The 27,856-nt window shown below is 43.5% G+C and overlaps 1 protein-coding gene across 2 annotated transcripts; it reads right to left on the reverse strand.

Moving 5' to 3' along the window:
• Positions 1-222: 222 nt before the first annotated feature.
• Positions 223-27,856, reverse strand: tbc1d12a (TBC1 domain family, member 12a). 2 transcript variants are annotated; one of them, XM_042009887.1, is made up of 13 exons: positions 26,311-27,855; positions 20,149-20,266; positions 9,799-9,914; positions 5,716-5,798; positions 5,495-5,612; positions 5,313-5,419; positions 5,072-5,155; positions 4,894-4,988; positions 4,475-4,546; positions 3,144-3,272; positions 2,943-3,052; positions 1,611-1,869; positions 223-1,534 (listed from the first exon to the last, which is right to left on the reverse strand). In XM_042009887.1, the coding sequence occupies exons 1-13, from the start codon at positions 27,525-27,527 to the stop codon at positions 1,463-1,465; spliced, it is 2,580 nt and encodes an 859-aa protein (XP_041865821.1). In that variant the 5' UTR covers positions 27,528-27,855; the 3' UTR covers positions 223-1,462. The 2 variants fall into 2 exon arrangements, 1 of the variants encoding a protein (XP_041865821.1); XR_006013145.1 differs by lacking the exon at positions 223-1,534 and having other exon boundaries at positions 1,838-1,869; positions 4,475-4,601; positions 4,872-4,988; positions 26,311-27,856.

A 27,856-nucleotide genomic window follows, 5' to 3' on the forward strand; every position in this document is an offset into this window, starting at 1 on the left:
TGATCTGTGGAGTATTGATCTGTGGAGTACTGATCTGTGGAGTACTGATCTGTGGAGTACTGATCTGTGGAGTATTGATCTGTGGAGTACTGATCTGTGGAGTATTGATCTGTGGAGTACTGATCTGTGGAGTATTGATCTGTGGAGTACTGATCTGTGGAGTACTGATCTGTGGAGTATTGATCTGTGGAGTACTGATCTGTGGAGTACTGATCTGTGATGTGAAGTTTTATCAACAAAGACTTTATTGCACGTTATTTATTTCTGCAGATATGAGATCAGTCAGGATTCATCTTCCATGTCTCCGTGTTCTTCCCAACGTTAACTCTATGTAGACGAGCTCTTCTCCTGTAGACCTGAAGGTGGATCTGAACCTGGACCTTCTGTCTGCGTTGGGGACGTCTGTCTGTGGCTCCACTTGGATGAAGAAACGCTTCCCGGCAGCGGTGGGACGTCCGGGATCAGAGCGCTCCATGGCGGAGCTGTCGTTTACCAACTTCATGAATCTGTTTAAATAAAGGAATAAACTCAAAGTGCTTGTTATTAAAAACCAGAACCACAGAGTTTCAGCTCCTCGCATACGAAGTCTTTATAAGTGCTGAAAAACAGAGAAGAAGAAACAGTCTGGAAAAGTGGGAACCGGGAGAATTCCTGACAGGAATAAGCAAAAAAAAAAAAAGTTCCATTTAATTTAAAAAGCAAAAGTCCAGTTTTCTCCTGCAGCAACAAGTAGGCCTAGTGTTGGAGGTCCAGACCTGGACCAGACCTGGACCTGGAGGTGGATCTGAATGTGCAAGGTCTCTTTCAAATGCGTTCAAATCCAGCATCTGTCCTGGAGACGGTCTGGATCCCGATCCAGCATCTGTCCTGAAGATGGTCTGGATCTCGATCCAGCATCTGTCCTGGAGACGGTCTGGATCCCGATCCAGCATCTGTCCTGGAGACGGTCTGGATCTCGATCCAGCACCTGTCCTGGAGACGGTCTGGATCCCGATCCAGCATCTGTCCTGGAGACGGTCCGGTCCGGGAGGAGTGGTTCGTTCTCAGCTTTTAGTCGTTTCTAGTTAATACTTTTGTTCTCGTGATTCTTCAGACTGAAGAACCGGCTGAAAGTTTTCGTCTGAACCTGAAGAAGAACTCCAACGTGAAGCTGCAGCTGGAAAGTCCTCCAGTCTATCAAATTCAGCATCTTCTCCACCTGTTGGAACATGTGACCCTCCCTCAGTCACCTGTGGCAGCTGCAGCCTGAACCTGGTCCCTCGTCTGCAGGTCTAGAGGACAGAACCCAGTGGAACGCTGGGGTTTCTGGAGCTCTTAGAACATCTTTAGCACCAAGGGTTCCGTAAGATTTAGAGCTCCACGCTCGCCGTTAGCGGCGTCCCAACGTGGAGACTTCTGGAGACAACCGGTCAGCTGATCCTGGAGGACATAAGGACTCGGGTCTCTGAAGCTCCGGCCGACGTTAGCTTCTCAGTGCTGGGCTGCTGTTCTTCTCCACCTCTTTATTTCCATCCTTCATCAGAGCAGAGAAGACCTGGAAGAGACAGAAAGCGTCAAACATGTGTCTCCAGGTCTGATCCCCTGTCCTGGACCCGGAGCGGGAGGCGGACCTGAGCCCAGCGGCGGGTCCGGCTGATCATGTGCGTGGTTGCCATGGCGTTGAAGAGCGTTTGAGACTGCAGATCTTCGGGCAGGCGGCTGAGGAACTGAGCGATGTGGATGAAGTCCATCTGCAGCAGGATGTCCTCGTAGAGACGCAGGATCCCCAGACCCGTCCGGAACAAGCTCTCCTCGCCGTCCCGGCAGAACACATCCCAGACCCGGCACGCCACGTCCAGAGGGAGGGACTTGCTGTACAGGGTGAAGATCCTGCAGACAAACACAGGTTTACTTCTACAGGAGATTTCAGTCCTGGTCTGAGTCCTGGTTCACTTCCTGTTCTCAGCTGTTTCAAGCTGGAATTTTATCCGTTTCCAAACTTCCCTGCAGGAAAACGTCTGATTAACAGATCATAGAGTCCAGGAAGCTAGAACCAAAACAAACCAGGTTCATGCTCTGAGGTGAACTTGGTCCAGTTCCTGGTTCCTGAGGGGGAGATTGAGGTTGAGGAAAAACGACCTGGAAGTTCAGCCAAAAGCTTCGATTTCAGGTTGTTTAGAATCAGGACGGGAAAACACGGAGTCTGCGTTGCAGGGTTCCCCCACAGCTGCACTCATGTTTCCATAAACCAGGTGCTCCTGATGGTTGTCTGCTTCTACACAGCGTCAGCTGCTGGAGCCTGTCCAGCTTTAAATCAATACAGAAATATTATTTATTTAAATACGAAATACGTTTTAATTCAAATGTTGAGCATAATTCTCATTTAAGGCCAGCCGAGTTCTTTCTCTCGGTTTTTTATCTTTAGAAAAAATTTAAAAACAATAGATTTGCTTCTATTATGATTAGAATCGCATCAGAAGAGAAACTGAGTCTTATTTCCAGTTTCAACAGAAAATTCCAGATTGATAACTTTCATTTCCGGATGAGCTGTTTTCCTCATTTCCAGTTATTCCTGCTACTATTTACCTGCTATCCTCACTAAACCAACTCCAGCTCAGCTGCTTTGTGGCGCCACCGTGCATCAGAAACGTCTTCTTGGCTTTATTCCAGCCATAGAGGAGCATTATTTTTCTTCTTTTCACACACACATAGAACTTTCTGCTCACTGGTTGATCTTTGGCTGCTCCTGATTGGACGTTACCGTCAATCTAAGCTCTCTGATTGGTGGAGAGTCTGACAGGAAGTGGCTTCATCATCATGTCCAGGTCTAAATAGAGGTCTCTTAGCAACATAGTAGTGATGGTGATGTTTTTATGATCTGAGTCATGAGCAAGCGTCTAGTGGAAGCTCCACCAGAAACCGGCCCGGTGGTCAGAAACCGGACGGCGAGGCGGAGGACTCACCAGTCGATCAGGTAGAGGTCGGGGGTCAGGCTGTTGCTCTGGAAGTGGCAGAAGAGACGCGGAAGATTCTCCTCAAAGAAAATCTCAAAGGCTGAAAAATACTTCAACATCTGAAACAGAGAAGAAGAAAAAGAAGAACAAGATGATGATGATGGTGATGAAACCCTCGGATCTGACAGTGTCTGTGATGAAGGAGCTCACCAGCTCGTGGTCGACTCTGAAGAAGGCCATCTGACACGGTTTATTGAGCAGGTTGGCGAAGGTGATGAAGGCTTCAGCCTCCTCCAGGTTGAGGATGAGAACAGCAGCGATGAAGGACATGCCCTGGACCTGAAACACAAACACACCAGCTTATCAGACGCCAGCTGATCAGACACCAGCTGATCAGATGCCAGCTGATCAGACACCAGCTGATCAGACACCAGCTGATCAGACGCCAGCTGAACAGACGCCAGCTGAACAGACGCCAGCTGAACAGACGCCAGCTGATCAGACGCCAGCTGATCAGACGCCAGCTGATCAGACGTCAGCTGATCAGACGTCAGCTGAACAGACGCCAGCTGATCAGACGTCAGCTGATCAGACGTCAGCTGAACAGACGCCAGCTGAACAGACGCCAGCTGATCAGACGCCAGCTGATCAGACGCCAGCTGATCAGACGCCAGCTGATCAGACGCCAGCTGATCAGACGTCAGCTGATCAGACGTCAGCTGAACAGACGCCAGCTGATCAGACGTCAGCTGATCAGACGCCAGCTGAACAGACGCCAGCTGAACAGACGCCAGCTGATCAGACGCCAGCTGATCAGACGCCAGCTGATCAGACGCTAGCTGATCAGACACCAGCTGATCAGACGCCAGCTTGTAGAGTAAAACATTAAACTTAGACCAGGCTGATTTTCTAGCTCATTTCTGCAGGAAGGAGACGTTTAAAAGTAAAACAAGAATAAAATGGTTCTGTTTCCATCACGTCCCAGGAAATAAAACCAAGAATAAAATCGGCTTCGGGTTCCAGATCAGTCCAAAAATCTTTCAGAGAAAAACCAAATTGTCAGCATGACGTTTACCTGCAAACGGTGTGTTCACTGACTGGAAAATACCAGCAGGGAAAATAAACAACAAACAAACAGGTAAATAAATAAATGTCTTTCTTTAAATCACCTGATTGGTTGAAGCCAATCAAGTTCTAAATAAAGGAAAAGCTGGCTGTGTCGTCCTGCAGCAGCTGTTTTTATAAACTTGGTGTCTACCTGCAGGTGCTCCTGATGATTGTCTGCTAAGATCATTTACTGAAGGTTTTCTGGTCTGTTTAGCTTCGTTTGTACAGTTATTTCTATCTTTAGTATCTTTGTCTCCTGACTGGAACCAAACTTAAAAGAATTAAATTAAATTAAAAATGTAGAAAGCAAACAAAAGACAAAAAGTCTTTTATTTCTAAACCCCTGGTGAGTTGACTCTGTTGAGTCATTTTCTTCCTAATAAAAAGACGTCGTCTCGGCTGTTTCCAGTCTGGTTGGAGGAAGCAGAACTCACGTAGCCGATGTCGGGTCTGTAGCAGGTGTATGCTCCCAGCACGCTGTGGAGGAGGTCGTGGTACGGCCCGCCCTGCAGAGAAAACAGTCACCTGAAACACCAACAGGACCAGCGGGACCAGCGGGAGCTGCAGCACCAGCAGGATCAGCAGGACCAGCAGGACCAGCGGGAGCTGCAGCACCAACAGGACCAGCAGGACCAGCTGGAGCTGCAGGACCAGCGGGACCAGCGGGAGCTGCGGGACCAACAGGACCAGCGGGACCAGCGGGATCAGCGGGAGCTGCAGGACCAACAGGACCAGCGGGACCAGCTGGAGCTGCAGGACCAGCGGGACCAGCGGGAGCTGCAGGACCAGCAGGACCAGCGGGACCAGCGGGACCAGCGGGAGCTGCAGGACCAGCAGGACCAGCGGGAGCTACCTTCTGGAAGATGAAGAGAGAGGGGAAAGTTCTGGAAATGTCCAGCTTGATGAGGTCCAGACTGGACTCTCGGTCAGCCAGGGACGCTCCTCCATCTGATGGGAAAACACAGGAAGTAGAAAGGTCATGTTAGAGCTTTGAGACGCCAGCGCCGGACTACAGACGAACCGGGTCGTACCGCTCTCGCTGTCGTTGACCGAGCTGGTCTCGCTGTAACTCCTCCACTTCTCTTTGGCTCTGGACAAGAAGATCTCGTACAGCTCTGAACAAACATCCAGAAGAAACCAGATTAGCTTTTCTACATGTTCAGTTTGCTCTTCCTCCTAGAGTCATTTTCTGAGACAAGCGCTGCTGGACCTCCCAGCTGAGGAGGACGCCATGTTTAACCCACACTGCCGTGTGCGTGATGACGTGGTTACCTGGTGTGATGTTCAGCTCGTTGCCGATGGCGAGGCTCCACACTCTTCCTCTGACGCTAGGAGGAAGACCCTGCCACCACAGCTCCCTGACCCGCCTCGTCCCCTTCCTGCACAGTCACACAGAAACCAGTTCAGACTGGGAATCCACCACACACACACGCACACACAGCTGAGAGACGTACACGGTGTCCCAGTGTGGCAGGATCTCTGTGTTCCAGATGACCATGGCACTGGAGATGCTGTCCTCATGTCGGTGTCTCTCCTTCATCTGGCGCTTCTTCTTCTGGGCATCTTTCATCTCTGAGAGACGGACGCACCGGCACACAAGTTAAATCCTGTTGGCTGCAGCAGATCAGTCTGAGCCAATCAGATCAAAGCAGGAAATGGTTAGAATACACGTTACCTCTCTTCTTTGCTCCAGCCACCATCTCCTCGTACTCCAGTTTATGTCTCTGAGTTTCCTCCATAGACTTGGCCGGCAGGTTCCTGAAGAACAGAGACAGAAACTCTTATTCCTACGATTACTTTACTCATTCCTAGGATTACTTTACTCATTCCTAGTATTACTGTACTCATTCCTAGGACTACTTTACTCATTCCGAGGACTACTTTACTCATTCCGAGGAATACTTTACTCATTCCTAGGACTACTTTACTCATTCCGAGGACTACTTTACTCATTCCGAGGAATACTTTACTCATTCCTAGGACTATTTTACTCATTCCTAGGACTATTTTACTCATTCCTAGGACTACTTTACTCAATCCTAGGACTACTTTACTCATTCCAAGGAATATTTTACTCATTCCTAGGACTACTTTACTTATTCCTAGAACTACATTACTCATTCTTAGGATTACTTTACTCATTCCTAGGACTACTTTAATCATTCATAGGATTACTTTACTCATTCCTATGACTACTTTACTCATTCCTAGGGCTACTTTACTCATTACTAGGATTACTTTATTCATTCCTAGGATTGCTTTACTCATTCCTAGGACTACTCTACTCATTCCTAGGATTACTTTACTCATTCCTAGGATTACTCTACTCATTCCTAGGACTACTTTACTCATTCCTAGGATTACTTTACTCATTCCTAGGACTACTTTACTCATTCCTAGTATTACTTTACTCATTCCTAGAACTACTTTACTCATTCCTAGGATTACTTTACTCATTCCTAGGACTACTTTACTCATTCATAGGATTACTTTACTCATTCCTACGACTACTTCACTCATTCCTAGGGCTACTTTACTCATTCCTAGTATTACTTTACTCATTCCTAGGACTACTTTACTCATTCCTAGGACTACTTTACTCATTCCTAGGACTACTTTACTCATTCATAGTATTACTTCACTCATTCCTAGGACTACTTTACTCATTCCTAGGACTACTTTACTCATTCCTAGGATTACTTTACTCATTCCTAGGATTACTTTACTCATTACTAGGATTACTTTACTCATTCCTAGGACTACTTTACTCATTCCAAGGACTACTTTACTCATTCCTAGGACTACTTTACTCATTCCTAGGATTACTTTACTCATTACTAGGACTACTTTACTCATTCCTAGTATTACTTTACTCATTCCTAGAACTACTTTACTCATTACTAGGATTACTTTACTGATTCCTAGGACTACTTTACTCATTCCTAGGATTACTTTCCTCATTCCTAGGACTACTTTACTCATTCCTAGGACTACTTTACTCATTCCTAGGACTACTTTACTGATTCCTAGGATTACTTTACTCATTCCTAGGATTACTTTACTCATTCCTAGGACTACTTTACTCATTCCCAGGATTACTTTACTCATTACTAGGACTAATTTACTCATTCCTAGGATTACTTAAATCATTACTAAAATTACTTTACTCATTACTAGGATTACTTTACTCATTAGTAGAATTACTTTATTCATTCCTAGTATTACTTTACTCATTCCTAGGACTACTTTACTCATTCCTAGGATTACTTTACTCATTCCTAGGACTACTTTACTCATTCCTAGGATTACTTTACTCATTCCTAGGACTACTCTACTCATTCCTAGGATTACTTTACTCATTCCTAGGACTACTTTACTCAATCCTAGGACTACTTTACTCATTCCTAGGATTACTTTACTCATTCCTAGAACTACTTTACTCATTCCTATTATTACTTTACTCATTCCTAGAATTACTTCACTCATTCCTAAGATTACTTTACTCATGCTTATGATTACTTTACTCATTCCTAGGACTACTTTACTCATTCCTAGTATTACTTTACTCATTCCTAGGATTACTTTACTCATTACTAGGATTACTTAACTCATTCCTAGGACTACTTTACTCATTCCTAGGATTACTTTACTCATTACTAGAATTACTTTACTCATTACTAGAATTACTTTACTCATGCCTATGATTACTTTACTCATTCCTAGGATTACTTTACTCATGCCTATGATTACTTTACTCATTCCTAGGACTACTTTACTCATTCCTAGGACTACTTTAGTCATTCCTAGTATTACTTTACTCATTCCTAGGATTACTTTACTCATTACTAGGATTACTTTACTCATTCCTAGTATTACTTTACTCATTCCTAGGACTACTTTACTCATTCCTAGTATTACTTTACTCATTCCTCGGACTACTTTACTCATTCCTAGGACTACTTTACTCATTCCTAGGACTACTTTACTCATTCCTAGGATTACTTTACTCATTACTAGGATTACTTTACTGATTCCTAGGACTACTTTACTCATTCCTAGTATTACTTCACTCATTCCTAGTATTACTTTACTCATTCCTAGGACTACTTTACTCATTCCTAGGATTACTTTACTCATTCCTAGGACTACTTTACTCATTCCTAGGATTACTTTACTCATTCCTAGGACTACTCTACTCATTCCTAGGATTACTTTACTCATTCCTAGGACTACTTTACTCATTCCTAGGATTACTTTACTCATTCCTAGAACTACTTTACTTATTCCTATTATTACTTCACTCATTCCTAAGATTACTTTACTCATGCCTATGATTACTTTACTCATTCCTAGGACTACTTTACTCATTCCTAGTATTACTTTTCTCATTCCTAGGATCACTTTACTCATTACTAGGATTACTTTACTCATTCCTAGGACTACTTTACTCATTCCTAGGATTACTTTACTCATTACTAGAATTACTTTACTCATTACTAGAATTACTTTACTCATTCCTAGGATTACTTTACTCCTTCCTAGAATTACTTTACTCATGCCTATGATTAGTTTACTCATTCCTAGGATTACTTTACTCATGCCTATGATTACTTTACTCATTCCTAGGACTACTTTACTCATTCCTAGGACTACTTTACTCATTCCTAGTATTACTTTACTCATTCCTAGGATTACTTTACTCATTACTAGGATTACTTTACTCATTCCTAGGACTACTTTACTCATTCCTAGGATTACTTTACTCATTCCTAGAACTACTTTACTTATTCCTATTATTACTTTACTCATTCCTAGGACTACTTTACTCAATCCTAGGACTACTTTACTCATTCCTAGGATTACTTTACTCATTCCTAGAACTACTTTACTCATTCCTATTATTACTTTACTCATTCCTAGAATTACTTTACTCATTCCTAGGATTACTTTACTCATTCCTAGAACTACTTTACTCATTCCTATTATTACTTTACTCATTCCTAGAATTACTTCACTCATTCCTAGGATTACTTTACTCATGCCTATTATTACTTCACTCATTCCTAGGATTACTTTACTCATTCCTATGACTACTTTACTCATTCCTAGTATTACTTTACTCATTCCTAGGACTACTTTACTAATTCCTAGGATTACTTTACTCATTCCTATGACTACTTTACTCATTCCTAGTATTACTTTACTCATGCCTAGGATTACTTTACTCATTCCTAGGATTACTTTACTCATTCCTAGGACTACTTTACTCATGCCTAGGATTACTTTACTCATTCCTAGGACTACTTTACTCATTCCTTGTATTACTTTACTCATTCCTAGGATTACTTTACTCATTCCTAGTATTACTTTACTCATGCCTAGGATTACTTTACTCATTCCTAGGATTACTTTACTCATTCCTAGGATTACTTTACTCATGCCTAGGATTACTTTACTCATTCCTACGATTACTTTACTCATTCCTAGGATTACTTTACTCATTCCTTGGACACAACAAGCTATGCTGCTGAGAAAGTCTTAAGGTTGAATTCCAGGATGATTTTACTGAAGAATGAAGCTGTGTAAATGTTGCAGATTTTCCAGAAAAATTCATCTCATCATCATCTAGTTTTCAAACTGAAGCAGAGTTTGATGTCAGCTGGTTTATTTCCACGTCGTCATTCCTCTGCTGCTTCTGTCACAATAAAACGCTTCACTGGTGGAGGTTTTCAGTATAAAACCTGAAGAACGAACTCACGATGGTCGGTCCTCCAGGATGAGAGCTGTGGTAGACAGAGGCTCGAATTCCAGGTTCTTCCTCCTTGCAGCCACCAGGGGACGCTGAGGACACGAGGACAAATCCACCTCCTCCTCCTGCGGAAAGCAAAGACGGAGAAGAAGTAAAATCCAGCTCTCTCTCTTTTTTTCCACAGGAAGCAGCTAAATTATTTCAGCTTTTGCACAAACATCAGACATCATCCAGCTCTGGATGCTCCAGCTTCCACATTTCTTTCTTTAGATGTCTGGAGAAACTGCGTGCTGAGGAAGATGAGGAAAAACAAGTCAGCTTCCAGAGATGAGTTTCTAACCCAGGGGTGTCAACTTTCAGTTCAGGGGCCACATACAGTGTAACTCAAAGATGTTCATTTTGTCTTCTTATCTTATTGATATCAGAGTTTTTCTTCCATTCAGACGATGACAGTAGGATGGTGGAACATGCCAGACATGTCTCTGCTGGCACCTGTTTTACGGAGATGTGGCTGTGCAGGCAAACCTGCAAAATCAGCTGGGAAGGCCACGCCCCCACACGGCAGGGGAAAAAAAGAAAAAAAACCTTATATCACACAGTGTACTTATAGTCACCAGTTAACCTGTCACCATGTCTGGACGGTGGGAGGAAGCCGGAAAGAACCCACGAATACACGGGGAGAACTTCCTGCCGTGAGGCCGTGGTGCTAACCACCACACCACCGTACAGCCAGCCGCGATGCTAACCACCACACCACCGTACAGCCAGCCCCGATGCTAACCACCACACCACCGTACAGCCAGCCGCGATGCTAACCACCACACCACCGTACAGCCAGCCCCGATGCTAACCACCACACCACCGTACAGCCTAGTAGTCTGTTCCAGCTGGTAAAACACCATAAGAAGTAGAAATGAGAACATTTCTCTTTTCCTGCTTAATTTTGATCTGATTTTATTGCTTTACTGCAGTTTTTGCCTGTTGTATTATGGCTGGCTGTACAGCCATAATACAGCCAGGGGCAATTAACTAATTAAATAATAAAGTTGTCTAACTAACTAACTAACTAATCAGCTGGGGAAACCACATTTGGCTTTTCTTTGTACAGGTACATTAATAACATGTTTACATTTAATAACCTATTCTCTGATAAAACACCATGAACATTTTTATTAAAATATTACAGTTAAATCTTCTATCTTATTTTCATATTTACCAGACTCATCCTGCAGGCCAGACTGGACCCTTTAGATGGACAGTTTTGGCCCCTGAGCCGTATGTTTGACACACCTGATCTAAATAAGCCTTGAACTGACTGTTATATGTTTCTAAATAAAGTTTTTTATTATCCTGATAAGATATTGGTATAAAGTCAGGCTTTCCCAAGAGAAGCTACTGTTGCCAGCGTGCGCTGATAGATGCATGTTGATGTTGTTGTTGTTGTTGTTGTGATGCAGCCGTCTGCCTGGAGAATATAAATGTGTGGGATCCGCTCCAGCTGTCTGCTGCTCAAAGCCGTGGATTGTGTGTTTGGCCTGGACCATAAACAGCTCATTGACAGGATCAGACCAGCTGGGCTCAACAACACAACACTTGTTTTCTGCAGAGCTGTGGAAGCGGCCAGCAGGGGGCGACAGAGCCACTCTGTGGACTCCACAGTAAACCCTGCAGGGTGTGCTCTGGTCCGGTGATCGCCCAGTAAACGGCTGAACATAACAAACCATCAAATTCTGGAGTCGTCCCTGTTTTCTGAACACAGTGAGGTTCGTCTTGTGTCTCTACAATAAAGGTTCAAAGTTACATTTTCTTGTTGAATTTAAGAAAACTTTCTTGTCTGAATACAAGACCATAAAGAGTTTCCATCAATGGAAGCTATTTCAGCGACTAACCCATGGTTTCATCATTTTTGAAAGCAATAAAGTCTAAAAATACACCTGCAAATACTTGGAATGAAACTCTTCCTCAGACTATTTCAGAACTTTTTCATTTCTTTTAAGATCGAACGTTTTAAAGAAGTACATTTTTTCCTCTCTATAACCTTCAGATCTGCCTGCAGAAAGCAATCAAGCTAACTCCTCAGCTACACAGCTTCTATTGTCTCTGTTCTCCCAAGATAAACTGGGAAAACATTCCCGAGAGGACAGAGCCGAATAAACACGGCCTGAATGTCGGAGATGTTTGCTGAAAATTCATGTGGAGGCTTTAATTGAAAGATCCAGCATCACTTCCCATCATCATCATCTTCCTCCTCCTCAGCTTTCCGCTCTGAGCCAACGCTCCGAACCTCCAGTTTCCACAGGCTGGTCTATACTGGGATTAAAAGCTGTTACAGACTGGTTTATACTGGGATTAAAAGCTGTTACAGACTGGTTTATACTGGGATTAAAAGCTGCTACAGACTGGTTTAAACTGGGATTAAAAGCTGCTACAGACTGGTTTATACTGGGATTAAAAGTTGCTACAGACTGGTTTATACTGGGATTAAAAGCTGTTACAGACTGGTTTATACTGGGATTAAAAGCTGTTACAGACTGGTTTATACTGGGATTAAAAGCTGCTACAGACTGGTTTAAACTGGGATTAAAAGCTGCTACAGACTGGTTTATACTGGGATTAAAAGTTGCTACAGACTGGTTTATACTGGGATTAAAAGCTGTTACAGACTGGTTTATACTGGGATTAAAAGCTGTTACAGACTGGTTTATACTGGGATTAAAAGCTGCTACAGACTGGTTTATACTGGGATTAAAAGCTGTTACAGACTGGTTTATACTGGGATTAAAAGCTGCTGCACACTGGTTTATACTGGGATTAAAAGCTGTTACAGACTGGTTTATACTGGGATTAAAAGCTGCTACAGACTGGTTTATACTGGGATTAAAAGCTGTTACAGACTGGTTTATACTGGGATTAAAAGCTGTTACAGACTGGTTTATACTGGGATTAAAAGCTGCTACAGACTGGTTTATACTGGGATTAAAAGCTGCTACTGACTTGTTACTGGGATTAAAGGCTGCTATAGACTGGTTTATACTGGGATTAAAGGTGTTAAAAACTGGTTTATACTGGGATTAAAAACTGCTACAGACTGGTTTATACTGGGATAAAAACTGCTACAGACTGGTTTATACTGTGATTAAAAGCTGTTACAGACTGGTTTATACTGGGATTAAAAGCTGCTACAGACTAGTTTATACTGGGATAAAAAGCTGTTACAGACTGGTTTATACTGGGATTAAAGGCTGTTACAGACTGGTTTATACTGGGATTAAAAGCTGCTACAGACTGGTTTAACCTGGGATTAAAAGCTGTAACAGACTGGTTTATACTGGGATTAAAAGCTGTTACATACTGGTTTATACTGGGATTAAAAGCTGCTACAGACTGGTTTATACTGGGATTAAAAGCTGCTACAGACTGGTTTATACTGGGATTAAAAGCTGTTACATACTGGTTAATACTGGGATTAAAAGCTCCTACAGACTGATTTATACTGGGATTAAAAGCTGCTACAGACTGGTTTATACGGGATAAAAGCTGTTACAGACTGGTTTATACTGGGATTAAAAACTGTTACAGGCTGGTTTATACTGGGATTAAAGGCTGCTACAGACTGGTTTATACTGGGATTAAAACCTGTTACAGACTGGTTTATACTGAGATTAAACGCCGCTACAGACTGGTTTATACTGGGATTAAAAGCTGCTACACACTGGTTTATACGGGATAAAAGCTGCTACAAACTTGTTTATACGGGATAAAAGCTGCTACAGACTGGTTTATACTGGGATTAAAGGCTGTTACAGACTGCTTTATACTGGGATTAAAGGCTGTTACAGACTGGTTTATACTGGGATTAAAGGCTGTTACAGACTGGTTTATACTGGGATAAAAGCTGCTACAGACTGGTTTATACTGGGATTAAAAGCTGTTACAGACTGGTTTATAGTGGGATTAAAGGCTGTTACAGACTGGTTTATACTGGGATTAAAGGCTGTTACAGACTGGTTTATACTGGGATTAAAGGCTGTTACAGACTGGTTTATACTGGGATAAAAGCTGCTACAGACTGGTTTATACTGGGATTAAAAGCTGTTACAGACTGGTTTATACTGGGATTAAAAGCTGTTACAGACTGGTTTATACTGGGATTAAAGGCTGTTACAGACTGGTATATACTGGGATTCAAAGTTGCTACAGACTGGTTTATACGGGACAAAAGCTGCTACAGACTGGTTTATACTGGGATTAAAGGCTGTTACAGACTGGTTTATACTGGGATTAAAGGCTGTTACAGACTGGTTTATACTGGGATTAAAGCTGCTACAAACTGGTTTATACGGGATAAAAGCTGCTACAGACTGGTTTATACTGGGATTAAAAACTGTTACAGACTGGTTTATACTGGGATTAAAAGCTGCTACACACTAGTTTATACTGGGATTAAAGGCTGTTACAGACTGGTTTATACTGGGATTAAAGGCTGTTACAGACTGGTTTATACTGGGATTAAAGGCTGTTACAGACTGGTTTATACTGGGATAAAAGCTGCTACAGACTGGTTTATACTGGGATTAAAAGCTGCTACAGACTGGTTTATACTGGGATTAAAAGCTGTTACAGACTGGTTTATACTGGGATTAAAGGCTGCTACAGACTGGTTTATACTGGGATTAAAACCTGTTACAGACTGGTTTATACTGGGATTAAAGGCTGTTACAGACTGGTTTATACTGGGATTAAAAGCTGCTACAGACTGGTTTATACTGGGATTAAAAGCTGTTACAGACTGGTTTATACTGGGATTAAAAGCTGCTACAGACTGGTTTATACTGGGATTAAAGGCTGCTATAGACTGGTTTATACTGGGATTAAAACCTGTTACAGACTGGTTTATACTGGGATTAAAGGCTGTTACAGACTGGTTTATACTGGGATTAAAAGCCGCTACAGACTGGTTTATACTGGGATTAAAAGCTGCTACAGACTGGTTTATACTGGGATTAAAAGCTGTTACAGACTGGTTTATACTGGGATTAAAGGCTGTTACAGACTGGTTTATACTGGGATTAAAAGCTGCTACTGACTTGTTACTGGGATTAAAAGCTGCTACAGACTGGTTTATACTGGGATTAAAAGCTGCTACTGACTTGTTACTGGGATTAAAGGCTGCTATAGACTGGTTTATACTGGGATTAAAACCTGTTACAGACTGGTTTATACTGGGATTAAAGGCTGTTACAGACTGGTTTATACTGGGATTAAAAGCCGCTACAGACTGGTTTATACTGGGATTAAAAGCTGCTACAGACTGGCTTATACTGGGATTAAAAGCTGTTACAGACTGGTTTATACTGGGATTAAAGGCTGTTACAGACTGGTTTATACTGGGATTAAAAGCTGCTACTGACTTGTTACTGGGATTAAAAGCTGCTACAGACTGGTTTATACTGGGATTAAAAGCTGCTACAGACTGGTTTATACTGGGATAAAAACGGCTACAGACTGGTTTATACTGGGATAAAAAGCTGCAACAGAATGGTTTATACTGGGATTAAAAGCTGCTACATACTGGTTTATACTGGGATTAAAAGCTGCTACAGACTGGTTTATACTGGGATTAAAAGCTGTTACAGACTGGTTTATACTGGGAATAAAAGCTGCTACAGACTGGTTTATACTGGGATTAAAGGTGTTAAAGACTGGCTTATACTGGGATTAAAAACTGCTACAGACTGGTTTATACTGGGATAAAAACTGCTACAGACTGGTTTATACTGTGATTAAAAGCTGCTACAGACTGGTTTATACTGGGATTAAAAGCTGCTACAGACTGGTTTATACTGGGATTAAAAGGTGCTACACACTGGTTTATACTGGGATTAAAAGCTGTTACAGACTGGTTTATACTGGGATTAAAAGCTGCTACAGACTAGTTTATACTGGGATTAAAAGCTGTTACAGACTGGTTTATACTGGGATTAAAGGCTGTTACAGACTGGTTTATACTGGGATTAAAAGCTGCTACAGACTGGTTTATACTGGGATTAAAAGCTGTAACAGACTGGTTTATACTGGGATTAAAAGCTGTTACATACTGGTTTATACTGGGATTAAAAGCTGCTACAGACTGGTTTATACTGGGATTAAAAGCTGCTACAGACTGGTTTATACTGGGATTAAAAGCTGTTCCATACTGGTTAATACTGGGATTAAAAGCTGCTACAGACTGATTTATACTGGGATTAAAAGCTGCTACAGACTGGTTTATACGGGATAAAAGCTGTTACAGACTGGTTTATACTGGGATTAAAAACTGTTACAGGCTGGTTTATACTGGGATTAAAGGCTGCTACAGACTGGTTTATACTGGGATTAAAACCTGTTACAGACTGGTTTATACTGGGATGAAAAGCTGTTACAGACTGGTTTATACTGGGATTAAAAGCTGTTACAGACTGGTTTATACTGGGATTAAAAGCTGCTACAGACTGCTTTATACTGGGATTAAAAGCTGCTACAGACTGGTTTATACTGGGATTAAAAGCTGTTACAGACTGGTTTATAGTGGGATTAAAACCTGTTACAGACTGGTTTATATTGGGATTAAAAGCTGCTACAGACTGGTTTAAACTAGGATTAAAAGCTGTTACAGACTGGTTTATACTGGGATTAAAAGCTGTTACAGACTGGTTTATAGTGGGATTAAAACCTGTTACAGACTGGTTTATATTGGGATTAAAAGCTGCTACAGACTGGTTTAAACTAGGATTAAAAGCTGCTAAAGACTGGTTTATACTGTGATCAAAAGCTGTTACAGACTGGTTTATACTGGGATTAAAAGCTGCTACAGACTGGTTTGAAAAGGGATTAAAAGCTGTTACAGACTGGTTTATACTGGGATTAAAAGCTGCTACAGACTGGTTTATACTGGGATTAAAAGCTGTTACAGACTGGTTTATACTGGGATTAAAAGCTGCTACAGACTGGTTTATACTGGGATTAAAAGCTGTTACAGACTGGTTTATACTGGGATTAAAAGCTGTTACAGACTGGTTTATACTGGGATTAAAAGCTGCTACAGACTGGTTTATACTGGGATTAAAAGCTGCTACTGACTTGTTACTGGGATTAAAGGCTGCTATAGACTGGTTTATACTGGGATTAAAGGTGTTAAAGACTGGTTTATACTGGGATTAAAAACTGCTACAGACTGGTTTATACTGGGATAAAAACTGCTACAGACTGGTTTATACTGTGATTAAAAGCTGTTACAGACTGGTTTATACTGGGATTAAAAGCTGCTACAGACTAGTTTATACTGGGATAAAAAGCTGTTACAGACTGGTTTATACTGGGATTAAAGGCTGTTACAGACTGGTTTATACTGGGATTAAAAGCTGCTACAGACTGGTTTAACCTGGGATTAAAAGCTGTAACAGACTGGTTTATACTGGGATTAAAAGCTGTTACATACTGGTTTATACTGGGATTAAAAGCTGCTACAGACTGGTTTATACTGGGATTAAAAGCTGTTACATACTGGTTAATACTGGGATTAAAAGCTCCTACAGACTGATTTATACTGGGATTAAAAGCTGCTACAGACTGGTTTATACGGGATAAAAGCTGTTACAGACTGGTTTATACTGGGATTAAAAACTGTTACAGGCTGGTTTATACTGGGATTAAAGGCTGCTACAGACTGGTTTATACTGGGATTAAAACCTGTTACAGACTGGTTTATACTGGGATTAAAAGCTGTTACAGACTGGTTTATACTGGGATTAAAAACTGTTACAGACTGGTGTATACTGGGATTAAAAGCTGCTACAGACTGGTTTATACTGGGATTAAAAGCTGCTACAGACTGGTTTATACTGGGATTAAAAGCTGTTACAGACTGGTTTATAGTGGGATTAAAACCTGTTACAGACTGGTTTATACTGGGATTAAAAGCTGTTACAGACTGGTTTATACTGGGATTAAAAGCTGCTACAGACTGGTTTATACTGGGATTAAAGGTGTTACAGACTGGTTTATACTGGGATTAAACACTGCTACAGACTCGTTTATACTGGGATAAAAACTGCTACAGAGTGGTTTATACTGGGATTAAAAGCTGCTACAGACTAGTTTATACTGGGATAAAAAGCTGTTACAGACTGGTTTATACTGGGATTAAAAGCTGCTACAGACTGGTTTATACTGGGATTAAAAGCTGCTACAGACTGGTTTATACTGGGATTAAAAGCTGCTACAGACTGGTTTATACTGGGATTAAAAGCTGCTACAGACTGGTTTATACTGGGATTAAAAGCTGCTACACACTGGTTTATACTGGGATCAAAAGCTGCTACAGACTGGTTTATACTGGGATTAAAAGCTGCTACAGACTGGTTTATACTGGGATTAAAAGCTCCTACAGACTGGTTTATACTGGGATTAAAAGCTGTTACAGACTGGTTTATACTGGGATTAAAAGCTGTTACAGACTGGTTTATACTGGGATTAAAAGCTGCTACAGACTGGTTTATACTGGGATTAAAAGCTGCTACTGACTTGTTACTGGGATTAAAGGCTGCTATAGACTGGTTTATACTGGGATTAAAGGTGTTAAAGACTGGTTTATACTGGGATTAAAAACTGCTACAGAGTGGTTTATACTGGGATTAAAAGCTGCTACAGACTGGTTTATACTGGGATTAAAAGCTGCTACAGACTGGTTTATACTGGGATTAAAAGCTGCTACAGACTGGTTTATACTGGGATTAAAAGCTGTTACAGACTGGTTTTTACTGGCATTAAAAGCTGTTACAGACTGGTTTATACTGGGATTAAAAGCCGCTACAGACTGGTTTATACTGGGATTAAAAGCTGCTACAGACTGGTTTATACTGGGATTAAAAGCTGTTACAGACTAGTTTATACTGGGATTAAAAGCTGTTACAGACTGGTTTATACTGGGATGAAAAGCCGCTACAGACTGGTTTATACTGGGATTAAAAGCTGCTACAGACTGGTTTATACTGGGATTAAAAGCTGTTACAGACTAGTTTATACTGGGATTAAAAGCTGTTACAGACTGGTTTATACTGGGATGAAAAGCCGCTACAGACTGGTTTATACTGGGATTAAAAGCTGCTACAGACTGGTTTATACTGGGATTAAAAGCTGCTACAGACTGGTTTATACTGGGATTAAAAGCCGCTACAGACTGGTTTATACTGGGATTAAAAGCTGCTACAGACTGGTTTATACTGGGATTAAAAGCTGCTACAGACTGGTTTATACTGGGATTAAAAGCTGCTACAGATTGGTTTATACTGGGATAAAAACGGCTACAGACTGGTTTATACTGGGATAAAAAGCTGCAACAGACTGGTTTATACTGGGATTTAAAGCTGCTACATACTGGTTTATACTGGGATTAAAAGCTGCTACAGACTGGTTTATACTGGGATTAAAAGCTGTTACAGACTGGTTTATACTGGGATTAAAAGCTGCTACAGACTGGTTTATACTGGGATTAAAGGTGTTACAGACTGGTTTATACTGGGATTAAAAACTGCTACAGACTCGTTTATACTGGGATAAAAACTGCTACAGACAGGTTTATACTGGGATTAAAAGCTGCTACAGACTGGTTTATACTGGGATTAAAAACTGCTACAGACTGGTTTATACTGGGATTAAAAGCTGCTACAAACTAGTTTATACTGGGATAAAAAGCTGTTACAGACTGGTTTATACTGGGATTAAAAGCTGCTACAGACTGGTTTATACTGGGATTAAAAGCTGCTACAGACTGGTTTATACTGGGATTAAAAGCTGCTACAGACTGGTTTATACTGGGATTAAAAGCTGCTACAGACTGGTTTATACTGGGATTAAAAGCTGCTACACACTGGTTTATACTGGGATCAAAAGCTGCTACAGACTGGTTTATACTGGGATTAAAAGCTGCTACAGACTGGTTTATACTGGGATTAAAAGCTCCTACAGACTGGTTTATACTGGGATTAAAAGCTGTTACAGACTGGTTTATACTGGGATTAAAAGCTGCTACAGACTGGTTTATACTGGGATTAAAAGCTGCTACACACTGGTTTATACTGGGATCAAAAGCTGCTACAGACTGGTTTATACTGGGATTAAAAGCTGCTACAGACTGGTTTATACTGGGATTAAAAGCTCCTACAGACTGGTTTATACTGGGATTAAAAGCTGCTACAGACTGGTTTATACTGGGATAAATTAATAATTGGGATAAACTGCAGCTTCTAGTAAAAACCTAGATAAATGAATGAATCTCTGTATAAACACTGTAGAGTCAGTAAGTCTTTGAACAGGACCGACCTGCGTGTTGGTGGACGTCTCTTCGTCCTCTGTGGCCGCCGTCTTCCCAAACAGGCGCCACCCTGATGCATTGTGGGACGCTGCCTTGGGCTCTTTGGATTTCCTAGAAAACAAGCTCCTGGAAGCCAGAGAGAGAAGAAGAAGCTGGATATCAAAGCTTTACTTTAGAAACATAACACAGATGAGACTTAACAAACAGCTTTCAGTGGATGAAAGAGCCGGCGGCCTCAGACCTCTCTGCCGATCTGGACTGAGATGCCGGTTTGATCCCACATTTCATTCTGGTGTCGGAGACGTTATCGCTGCAGGAAAGGTCTCTGGATCAAAATGTGTCTGGCAAGCCGAGCAGAAAGCTTTCATTCGGGAAACTGATGAACATGAGTCCACTGGACTCCAACGGCCTCCACAGCCACCAGATCTCAGTCCAGCAGAGCAGCTTTGGGATGTGGTGGAACGGGAGATTCTCATCATGGATGCAGCTGGTTGTGAATCATAACCAGTCTAACCAGCCCAGGTTTAACTGGAATCTTCTCTGACAGATTTCAGGACATTTCCAACGAAGTTGCTGACGGTGAACGAGGGAGGGAACGCGGCTGTACACGCCTCCTGATTCTGCTTCTGCAGCAGTTTTTAAGCTTCTGTCGGTGGAAGAAAAGTTGGCAGGTCATCAGTTGTGGTCAGTTGGTCGCAGGACGAAGAGGAACTGGAGGATTCCTGAAAAGGAAGTGGCGCTCCGAACAGGAACAAAAACAACACTTTGACCCAAAATGCACCACAGCTGGTGACAATGACGATGATGATGTTTCCCTCTGACAGAACCTGAAGAACAAAGGATGGATCATGGCTTGTTCCAGCACTAAAACCTCTATCCAATCACTCTGAGACGGAACCGGACTGAAGACGTTTAGAATCCTAACATTTCAGGATCCATCAGGCCAGTTTGCGCTGTAAAAGTTCTCATTTTAAATAAAGTTCCTGCTGACAGCAGGAAGCAGCTGATGAACCGATGCAGAACATTCCTCTACGTGAAGCCAAGTTCAGAACCACGCGGAGGAGAGATCCCGTCCTTCCGGGACGGTCCTGGGTCAGAACCAAGCGGAGGAGAGATCCTGTCCTTCCGGGACGGTCCTGGGTCAGAACCAAGCGGAGGAGAGATCCCGTCCATCCGGGACGGTCCTGGGTCAGAACCAAGCGGAGGAGAGATCCCGTCCATCCGGGACGGTCCTGGGTCAGAACCAAGCGGAGGAGAGATCCCGATCCCGTCCATCCGGGACGGTCCTGGGTCAGAACCAAGCGGAGGAGAGATCCCGTCCATCCGGGACGGTCCAGGGTCAGAACCAAGCGGAGGAGAGATCCCGTCCATCCGGGACGGTCCTGGGTCAGAACCAAGCGGAGGAGAGATCCTGTCCGTTCCAGCTTTTCTGAGGAACACGGTTAAAGGTACATCCAGAGAGGTGGCTTCCTCCTCAGACGCATCGTTGTCATGGCAACTGCCTCTCAGCCACATCCTGAGAGCGACCTCAGATTCCCAGATCAAAAGGCATCACTGGCAAACTACGCACATTGTAGATCCATGAGGAAGAATTCCAGCTGATTCCCACCCAGCTGTCTCCCGTCTTCTTCCATCTTTGGTATAAACTTTAAATGAAGTCAGCAACGTGTCATTACTGGTTCCGAGTCTGAGGTCGGAAAACTGAACTGGCTTCACGCTATCCTGCTTCCTGCTGCATTTAGTTTGACTCAGTGGGATGCAGGCGGAGGAAGGCTGTTAACTACGGAAGCCCAGAGAGAGCACTGGCAAGGAATATTAAAGGAAAAAATCCACATTTTCCTAAAGTAATTCATCAGAAATGGGGTCCTGCCCCAAGTGGAGGAGTTCACGTATCTCGGGGTCTTGTTCAGGAGTGAAGGAAGGATGGAGGGAGATGGACAGGTGGATCGGTGCAGCGTCTGCAGTGATGCGGACTCTACATTGGTCTGTCATGGTGAAGAAGAAGCTGAGCCAAAAGGCAAAGCTCTCGATTTACCGGTCGATCTACATTCCTACCCTCACCTATGGTCACGAGCTGTGGGTAGTTACTGAAAGAACAAGATCGCAAATACAAGCGGACGAAATGAGTTTTATCTGCAGGGAAACGCCTCCCTGGTGAGGTGTTCCGGGCACATCCCACCGGAAAGAGGCCCCGGGGAAGACCCAGGACACGCTGGACGGACTACATCTCTCGGCTGGCCTGAGAACACCTCGGGATCCCTCCGGATGAGCTGGTGAATGTGGCCGGGGAGAGGGAAGTCTGCTTAGGCAGCATCTGCCACTGGAATTAAACTCAGACACGCTTCCCACCGACACGTTTCCGGATGGTAGTGGGATGATACTGGGATGATACTGGGAAGGTACTGGGATGATACTGGGATGGTAGTGGGATAATACTGGGATAATACTGGGATGATACTGGGATAATACTGGGATGGAACTGGGATAATACTGGGATGGTACTGGGATAATACTGGGATGGTACTGGGATGATACTGGGATGATACTGGGAAGGTACTGGGATGGTACTGGGATGATACTGGGATGGTAGTGGGATAATACTGGGATGGTACCTGATAGTACTGGGATAATACTGGGATGATACTGGGATAATACTGGGATGGTACTGGGATAATACTGGGATGGTACTGGGATGATACTGGGATGATACTGGGATGGTAGTGGGATAATACTGGGATGGTACTGGGATGATACTGGGATGGAAGTGGGATAATACTGGGATCATATTGGGATAATACTGGGATGATACTGGGATAATACTGGGATGACACTGGGATGGTACTGGGATGATACTGGGATGATACCGGGATAATACTGGGATGACACTGGGATGGTACTGAGATAGTACTGGGATGATACTGGGCTGGTACTGGGATGATACTGGGATGATGCTGGGATGGTAGTGGGATAATACTGGGATAATACTGGGCTGGTACTGGGATAATATTGGGATGATACTGGAATGGTACTGGAATAATACTGGGATAATACTGGAATAATACTGGGATGGTACTGGGATAAAACTGGGATGGTACTGGGACGATACTGGAATGGTACTGGAATAATACTGGGATAATACTGGAATAAAACTGGGATAATACTGGAATAATACTGGGATAATACTGGGATGGTATGGAAATAATACTGGGATAATACTGGAATAATACTGGGATGGTACTGGGATAATATTGGGATGGTACTGGGATGATACTGGAATGGTACTGGAATAATACTGGGATAATACTGGAATAATACTGGGCTGGTACTGGGATGGTACTGGGATGATACTGGAATGGTACTGGAATAATACTGGGATAATACTGGAATAATACTGGGATGGTACTGGGATGGTACTGGGATGATACTGGAATGGTACTGGAATAATACTGGAATAATACTGGGATAATACTGGGATGGTATGGAAATAATACTGGGATAATACTGGAATAATACTGGGATGGTACTGGGATAATACTGGGATAATACTGGGCTGGTACTGGGATAATATTGGGATGATACTGGAATGGTACTGGAATAATACTGGGATAATACTGGAATAATACTGGGATGGTACTGGGATAAAACTGGGATGGTACTGGGATGATACTGGAATAATACTGGGATAATACTGGAATAAAACTGGGATAATACTGGAATAATACTGGGATAATACTGGGATGGTATGGAAATAATACTGGGATAATACTGGAATAATACTGGGATGGTACTGGGATGATAATGGGATGGTAGTGGGATAATACTGGGATAATACTGGGATAATACTGGGATGGAACTGGGATAATACTGGGATGGTACTGGGATAATACTGGGATGGTACTGGGATGATACTGGGATGATACTGGGAAGGTACTGGGATGGTACTGGGATGATACTGGGATGGTAGTGGGATAATACTGGGATGGTACTGGGATGGTACTGGGATGATACTGGGATGGTACCTGATAGTACTGGGATAATACTGGGATGATACTGGGATAATACTGGGATGGTACTGGGATAATACTGGGATGGTACTGGGATGATACTGGGATGATACTGGGATGGTAGTGGGATAATACTGGGATGGTACTGGGATGATACTGGGATGGAAGTGGGATAATACTGGGATCATATTGGGATAATACTGGGATGATACTGGGATAATACTGGGATGACACTGGGATGGTACTGGGATGATACTGGGATGATACTGGGATGATACCGGGATAATACTGGGATAATACTGGAATAATACTGGGATAATACTGGAATAATACTGGGATGGTACTGGGATGGTACTGGGATGATACTGGAATGGTACTGGAATAATACTGGAATAATACTGGGATAATACTGGGATGGTATGGAAATAATACTGGGATAATACTGGGATGGTATGGAAATAATACTGGGATAATACTGGAATAATATTGGGATGGTACTGGGATGATAATGGGATGGTAGTGGGATAATACTGGGATAATACTGGGATAATACTGGGATGGAACTGGGATAATACTGGGATGGTACTGGGATAATACTGGGATGGTACTGGGATGATACTGGGATGATACTGGGAAGGTACTGGGATGGTACTGGGATGATACTGGGATGGTAGTGGGATAATACTGGGATGGTACTGGGATGGTACTGGGATGATACTGGGATGGTACCTGATAGTACTGGGATAATACTGGGATGATACTGGGATAATACTGGGATGGTACTGGGATAATACTGGGATGGTACTGGGATGATACTGGGATGATACTGGGATGGTAGTGGGATAATACTGGGATGGTACTGGGATGATACTGGGATGGAAGTGGGATAATACTGGGATCATATTGGGATAATACTGGGATGATACTGGGATAATACTGGGATGACACTGGGATGGTACTGGGATGATACTGGGATGATACTGGGATGATACCGGGATAATACTGGGATAATACTGGAATAATACTGGGATAATACTGGAATAATACTGGGATGGTACTGGGATGGTACTGGGATGATACTGGAATGGTACTGGAATAATACTGGAATAATACTGGGATAATACTGGGATGGTATGGAAATAATACTGGGATAATACTGGAATAATACTGGGATGGTACTGGGATAATACTGGGATAATACTGGGCTGGTACTGGGATAATATTGGGATGATACTGGAATGGTACTGGAATAATACTGGGATAATACTGGAATAATACTGGGATGGTACTGGGATAAAACTGGGATGGTACTGGGATGATACTGGAATAATACTGGGATAATACTGGAATAAAACTGGGATAATACTGGAATAATACTGGGATAATACTGGGATGGTATGGAAATAATACTGGGATAATACTGGAATAATACTGGGATGGTACTGGGATAATATTGGGATGGTACTGGGATGATACTGGAATGGTACTGGAATAATACTGGGATAATACTGGAATAATACTGGGCTGGTACTGGGATGGTACTGGGATGATACTGGAATGGTACTGGAATAATACTGGAATAATACTGGGATAATACTGGGATGGTATGGAAATAATACTGGGATAATACTGGAATAATACTGGGATGGTACTGGGATAATATTGGGATGGTACTGGGATGATACTGGAATGGTACTGGAATAATACTGGGATAATACTGGAATAATACTGGGATGGTACTGGGATGGTACTGGGATAATACTGGAATGGTACTGGAATAATACTGGGATAATACTGGAATAATACTGGGATAATACTGGGATGGTATGGAAATAATACTGGGATAATACTGGAATAATACTGGGATGGTACTGGGAATAGTATTGGGATGGTACTGGGATGATACTGGAATGGTACTGGAATAATACTGGAATAATACTGGGATGGTACTGGGATAATATTGGGATGGTACTGGGATGATACTGGAATGGTACTGGAATAATACTGGGATAATACTGGAATAATACTGGGATAATACTGGAATAATACTGGGATAATACTGGGATGGTATGGAAATAATACTGGGATAGTACTGGAATAATACTGGGATGGGGTCCCGCAGAAAAATCAGGGGCTTTCTTCACAAGAAGTCAACCCGCATCTTACCTGGTGAAGAAATCAGCTAAGCCGAACCTCTTTGGTAACATCTTCCCGTCCGATCCGGTCAGGTCTGGCAGCTTGTCCGGGGCGCTCTGCCGCCGACCCGCCTCCAATACGTTCCGGAGGTCTTCCTCGTACCCCCCATCCTCTAAATAATACCCCCCATCCTCGTCAGCGGACAGCGGGGTGGCGTCGCAGCTGAGGGACATCGCGTGGTTCGGGTTGGTCCGGAGACTGTGAGGCCGGACCGGGAAACACAGGTCGGAGAAATCCTCCTCGTCCTCCCCGGTGATGGGCTCGGACTGCGGCAGGCTGTCGGACTGGGTCGACGGGCAGGAATGTGGGAGGTTGGCACTTGATCCTGGGGCGGGGAGGTGAGGGCGCCTGGCCGCAGCTGGCGCATCCTGCCCCGGGCACAGCGAACCCGGCGGCCCGCTGCCCAGACAGTGACCCCACCCGGGCCTCTTTTCTTCCGCTGCCCCCCAGTGAAAGGACAAATCATCCGGGAGGGTTTCGCTTTTCACGACATGCAAACCACCGTTGGCTAATTTAACTTGCTCACAGTCCACGTCGCTCAAACTGAGTCTCTGGTCCTGAACCTGGGTCTGTTTCCAGTAAGTGGTGTCCCCATCAGGACTGCTGTGAGCCGGGCTATCAACACCCCCGTTGGGCATGTTTACATCCCCAGCCGCGGTGCATGGCAGCCGATCGGGGGGGAGATGAGTCCTGATGCAGCTGCCGCAGTCCCGGGTCTCTCCTTCGGGGTCCTCCTGCCTCTGTCCGTCCTCCTCAGCTGAAACCAGTTCCCGGAGTCCAGCAGGACATGAAGCAGCTGTGGTTCCCGTGAGGGGGAGTCCTTCTCCTCCCCCCTCCTGACCGCCTGACTCAGTAAATCCGTTCAGGTCGCCACAAACGCCAGAAACCACACAGCTGTCAGCCAAGCGTCCAGAGAGGCAGCCCTCCAAATCCAAAATAATGTCGGTGCTGTGTGGAGGCGGCTGTACCGGGGCGGCCGTGTTTACACCCCCCCCGTTACTGGTCACAGAAGTCCGAGCCTTCTCCGCTTCCTGATCCCCGCTGACACCGGCGAGCAGCGCGAGGCTGCGCCCTTTCAGTGCGGATCTGTGACCTGCTTTCCCCGCTACTTCTCCAACTCCGCTTTCCTCTTCGTTATCATTAAGGTCGACAGCAAACGACCCTCCGTTCTCTGTCGTCGTGTCCATGGTCACTCAGTCGCTAAGCGCGGCTCGGACCCGGGCGTCAATTCCTGCGACGAGTCGTCCGGCCCCTTCGGCCGAGCTCCAGCAGGTTCTGTTGTTCTTGGAGGACGGGGCTACCATTTTAGCCGGGTATCCTTCAGCGTTACCTCGCCTGCGCCGACTGTAACAGCTTCATGTCCGCCTTCCACGCGTTAAAATTTCCCCCTTCTAGCGGAGTTTTATGCGCCACCGGTGGAAAGATTAATTAAATCCCTCTGCGTTTAGTTTGTTGCTGTAGCGGCATTCCTGCCACAGTCCAGCGCCATCTTGAAAATTCCCCCAACAATGACGTC

Source organism: Melanotaenia boesemani, chromosome 16 (assembly GCF_017639745.1).
Source record: "Melanotaenia boesemani isolate fMelBoe1 chromosome 16, fMelBoe1.pri, whole genome shotgun sequence".
Taxonomy (NCBI): Eukaryota; Metazoa; Chordata; class Actinopteri; order Atheriniformes; family Melanotaeniidae; genus Melanotaenia; species Melanotaenia boesemani.